At 43.6% G+C, this 4,895-nt stretch overlaps 1 protein-coding gene across 12 annotated transcripts in view; it reads left to right on the top strand.

Annotated features, from left to right (window-relative positions):
- The window catches only part of CFLAR (CASP8 and FADD like apoptosis regulator), a 50,531-nt gene that overhangs the window by 33,274 nt on the left and 12,362 nt on the right, over window positions 1-4,895 (top strand). For all 12 annotated transcript variants that reach the window (XM_023510339.1, XM_023510333.1, XM_023510338.1 and 9 more), the window contains one exon: window positions 650-731. In XM_023510339.1, the coding sequence (XP_023366107.1) occupies window positions 650-731 (82 nt within the window). The remainder of the gene's footprint in view (window positions 1-649; window positions 732-4,895) is intronic.

Raw genomic sequence — 4,895 nt, 5'->3', positions numbered from 1 at the left:
ACATTACAGCTCACAGCAACCTCCAACTCCTGGGCTCAAGCGAGTCTCCTGCCTCCGCCTCCCAAGTAGCTGGGACCACAGGCGCCCACCACAACACCCGGCTATCTTTTGGTTGCAGCCATCATTGTTGTTTGACGGGTCCGGGCTGGGGATTTGAACCCACCACCTTAGGTGTACGTGGCTGGAGCCTTAGCCGGTTGAGCTATAGGCGCCGAGCCTATGCTGGCTTTTTCTTAGGCTAATACCTCTTCTCTGTAAGAAGAGGCAATGGAAGGCCTCCTTTTGTACAGATTTGGAAAGATATCACCTGTATAGCCTGAGGTTACTGTGGAGATGTGTGACCCATCTTTTCTGGCAGTTTCAAATTCTCTTTATTCTGCTAAGGTTAGACATGGGTAAAGAGGTTGCAGTTTTCATAAAATTAAATAAAAACTGAAATAACTCGTCTTAAGCACATTACCCTAATAGAGGTAAAACGTGATATTAATGGCAAATGTCAGCTGTGATGGGAAAACTTCAGGTTGTCTATTGAGTGACTCACCTGCCCAAGGGATGCTTAAGGAAATCCAAAAGAAGAGATAGTATGGGTGGGCCTTAGGGGAACAGAGCAGTAGCTGGAGTCTTTAACAGTCCTTACCTTCCTTTGTAGCACATACCTGAAGAGAGATACAGGATGCAGAGCAAGCCCCTAGGAGTCTGCCTGATAATTGATTGCATTGGCAATAATGCAGGTAGGTGTGGAAGCTGCAGATTAACTGGTATCCTACAGTGTGATCATGGCACAAGCAGTGGTATTCATCAGCGTGATCAACACTAGCTGCTGTAACAAACCCCCGCAAGAATCTGTGGTTCAACATGGTGGATGTCTTTTTTCTCACTCATCTTACAGTCTAGTGTAGATTGGACCAGGGGAGCTTTGTTTCCTTTGGTCATTCAGTGGCTCCATCATCTTCTGAGGTTTTGGAGTTTTCTGCAGGGTCCTCTGCATTTGGCTGGTAGATGAGGGGAGAGAGAGTATAGGGAGGGTGTCATAGGAGATTTTAAGGACTGGGCCTGAAAGTGATATGCATCATTTCCACCCCTTCACCAATGCCATGGGTCAGAACTCAGTCCTATGGCATGTAGTGGACATGGAGGAATTAGTCTGGCCATGTGTTGGGAGGAAAATGAAATGGATCTAGGGAACATATAGCATTGTCTCTGAAAGTTGCTTTTTTGTTCCAAATGTTCTGATGGGGAGGAGTCTAGAGGGACAGTTATAATAAGGAAGGCATTCTGGCTTCAGATGCTCTTGGATGCCTTATCATTTCACCTTTATATAGACTGCAGAAGCTTTCCTGGGGAAAGGTAAAAATGTGATAAATGCATGTTCATATAGAGAGGCTTCAGCCATTGTCCTAGCCATGTGTCACTTAGTTCTGCTGCCCTTTCCTCTGGGTGCTGACCTAAGTCTGGTCCACCTCTGTGTGACCACCATTTAGATCTGAATTTGATTCCTTTGTTCAGTTGTTGTCAGATGCCTGACTCAAACTGAATCACTGGTGATACCATCAGAAGACAATGAGAGGAGCCTAGATCAGTGGAGTGATACTCTGTTTAATTATTTACCTCTTCCTTGAGAGGACCCGTCATTCTATTTTCAGTTTTGCAGCTTCTTAACTTTCTCTTAGAATGAGTCAGAACTACCTTTAGGCTTACTTGGAATGTTATCATGGGGAATTTTGAGAGGAGCGTCTCAAGCTAGCAAATATGAAACTGAATTTCCCAGGACTTCAGATAGAATTCTGCTTTCTCATGTCCTGCTGTTGTTCAGATGTGATGAATGCTGTTTTCTCAGCTACAGATACACGTCCTTTCATTTTTAGCCATTAGTACCCATGTAAGAATGAGAAAATATTTCCTTAATGAGTCACTTCCAGTTTTAAGAGAGTTAAGTAATTGTCCTCTATCTTTGGTTGTAGTAGTTTTGTTTCATTCATCAGCAGGAACATTCTCAGCTGTGCAAGTTGTACATCTATCTGTTGTTTAAATGAATCCTCAAAAGCTGTGTTGAGATGTGAACTGAACAACTAAGATTTTTGTGGCTAAAACCAGGGTCTATACTTGTTCCCTTGCTGTGCTGTGGGCTTCATGTAGGCAGGACCTGGATGCATATTTGTATTTTTCTGCATTATAGGAGCATGGGGAGAGTTGAGCCCTGGAATAAGACTGTGTGGTTTGAATTGTGATTCTGCCAGGTTCTAGATTGTGATGTGGGGCAACTTTCCTAGCCTCTATAAAGGCTTATTTTCTGTTTGGTCAAGTGAGTTAATAACAGGACCTACCTCATAGGCTAATTGGGTAGAGTGAGCTCATACTTACAATGTGCTTGGCACATCGTAAGCATGTACTAAATGCCAGCTAATGTTACATTCTCATTTTGTTCATTTAATTAAATTAATTTTAATTTTTTATTTTTTAGAGACAGGGTCTCACTCTGCTACCCGGGCTCAAGTACAATGATGTGATTATAGCTCACTGCAACCTCAAACTCCTGGGCTCAAGAAAATCTCCTGCTTCAGCTCCTGAGTAGATGGAACTATAGGCATGCACCACCATGCCTGCCTAATTTTTAAAAAATTCTTTTGCAGAGACAAAATCTCATCATGTTGCTCAGGCTGGTCTCAGATTCCTCCCAAGTAGTCCTCCCATCTCAACCTCCCAAAGCACTACCACTACAGATGTGAAGCCACCACGCCTGGCATGTTTGTTTAATTTTAGTTATAAACCACATCACTATGTTTTTGTACTTGGTACATGGAACCTGATCTCAGACGAATGAGAGACCAGGGAACTGCGGACTTAAGGCCTGGTCTGGGCTCGAGGCCACTTATAAACTCCCCATGGGCTCAGGGGGCTAAGCAATGGGTAAGAAACAAGGTAGCACACTTTTCCTCTGTTGAGTGGAAGTTCTCATCGGCTGAGAAGTTTTAAGAGAGTTACTTGTCCAGCTGACACTCCCGACACATGGAGCAGCAGGCCAGCCTTAATTATTATGAAGTGGGAAAACATGGTCTCCCTTCTCTCACCATCTCCAAAGGCCTCCAGGTCTTCATTTTCCTGCTCCCCTCCTGGTGATAGCTCACTGAGGACTCTAGGCCTGGAATTCTGCCTGGTTGAATGTGGTCATTATTAGATGTAGCACCCTTCATTTCCTCTTTTCTTTCTAGTAAAAGAAGATTTCTACTGTTTTCTCTAGTAAACAGTAAAGGACTTCATCTATAGTGATTATGTGGGGTTACCTCTGTCTAGTGAACTTTGCCATCTGGTTAATGTTGAACATTTGGGAGGAGTGCAAGAGTCATATAGTAAACAAGCAGGCAAGATAACTGCCAACTGACATAAGGGTTTTGGGAGAAACAAATAGGAACATGATGGGACAAATTTGGGTGTGGCCATGATTAGAGTACATAATTTATTAACAATCTACTAAGAGCCAGGTACTCTGCTAATTGCTTTACATGGAGTCTTATTTAATCCTCATAAGTAATACTGTTAAGACAGGTACTATTATCTCCATTTTCTTTTCTTTCTTTACTTCTTCCTCCTGTACTGTTCTCTTGCCCCCCCTGTAGCTGAGATCACAAAGTCCGGCTGTCTTGCTGTTGTAAAGATGGGGTCTCGCTCTGGCTCACTCTGCCTCAGGCAGGTCTTCACCTGGTCTGAACCTCTGAGCACAGGTGATCTACCCGCCTCGGCCTCCCACAGCGCTGGGACAACAGGCGTGAGCCACCACGCCCGGCCTATTATCTCCATTTTCAAGGTGAGCAAGCGCAGCAGTGAATGACCTTGGTATTAACACCTCCGCTGGTGAAGTGGGCTGAGGGGGCTGGATTTGAAAACTGGACCCCAAGGCCTATGCTTTTAACTCCTTTGCTTTAATGTAAATTCCATGAAGATAGGGGAGTTCATCTGTTTCTTTTGTTGTATCTCTGCCATCTGGAACAGGGGGTGGTAAATAGGTGTTCAGTAAATATTTGTTGGGTAAAGGGATGAAGGAATAAGCTTTCCTAGTGTCACTGTGTTTCTGAAACCATTCCTTTTTATCTTTTGAGTTTAACAGACTATATTCTACCGATCTTTTCTTCTGTCTTCAAAAGAATCACACTTTTATCCAATGGGGATGCACAACCCAGTTATAGTTGTATTTCTTCCTTTGTCTAATGAATGTTCATTAAACACCTGCCAGATATGTGCAAAGTACCATGTTTGGCTATTTCTTTATTTATTTTTATTGAGACAGAGTCTCACTTTGTTGCTATCAGTAGAGTGCTGTGGTGTCATAGCTTACAACAACTTCAAACTCTTGGGCTCTAGTGATTCTCTTGCCTCAGCCTCCCAAGTAGCTGGGACTACAGGCACCTGTTATAATACCCAGCTATTTTTTTTGTTTGTTTGTTTTAGCAGGCCCGAGCTGGGTTCGAATCCACCAGCCTTGGTGCATGTTCCTGGCACCCTGTCCACTGAGCTGTGGATGCCACTTATGTGTGAAACAAATATGAAGCCAATGAGGTAGAACCTAGTCTCAGAGCCACATGGTGATCAATGATAAAGTTATTCTATGCCAGGCGAGGTGACTCACACCTATAATCCTAGCACTCTAGGAGGCCAAGGCAAATGGATCACCTGAGCTTGGGAGTTTGAGATGAGCTCAGATGAGCTCAGAGCAAGAGTGAGACCTTGTCTCTAAAATATAGCCAGGTATTGTGACTAATGCCTGTAGTCCCAGCTATTTGGGAGGCTGAGGTAGGAGGATCACTTAAACCCAAGAGTTTAAGGTTGCTGTGAGCTAGGACTCCACGGCACTCTACTCAGGGTGACAAAGTGAGATACTGTCTTTTTTTTTTTTTTTTTTT

The sequence above is a fragment of the Otolemur garnettii genome, unplaced genomic scaffold (assembly GCF_000181295.1).
Source record: "Otolemur garnettii isolate 467f Iridium unplaced genomic scaffold, OtoGar3 scaffold00013, whole genome shotgun sequence".
NCBI classification, from domain to species: Eukaryota; Metazoa; Chordata; class Mammalia; order Primates; family Galagidae; genus Otolemur; species Otolemur garnettii.
The sequence above is the reverse complement of the archived record's forward strand: the minus strand, read 5'-3'. Positions and strand labels throughout refer to the sequence as shown.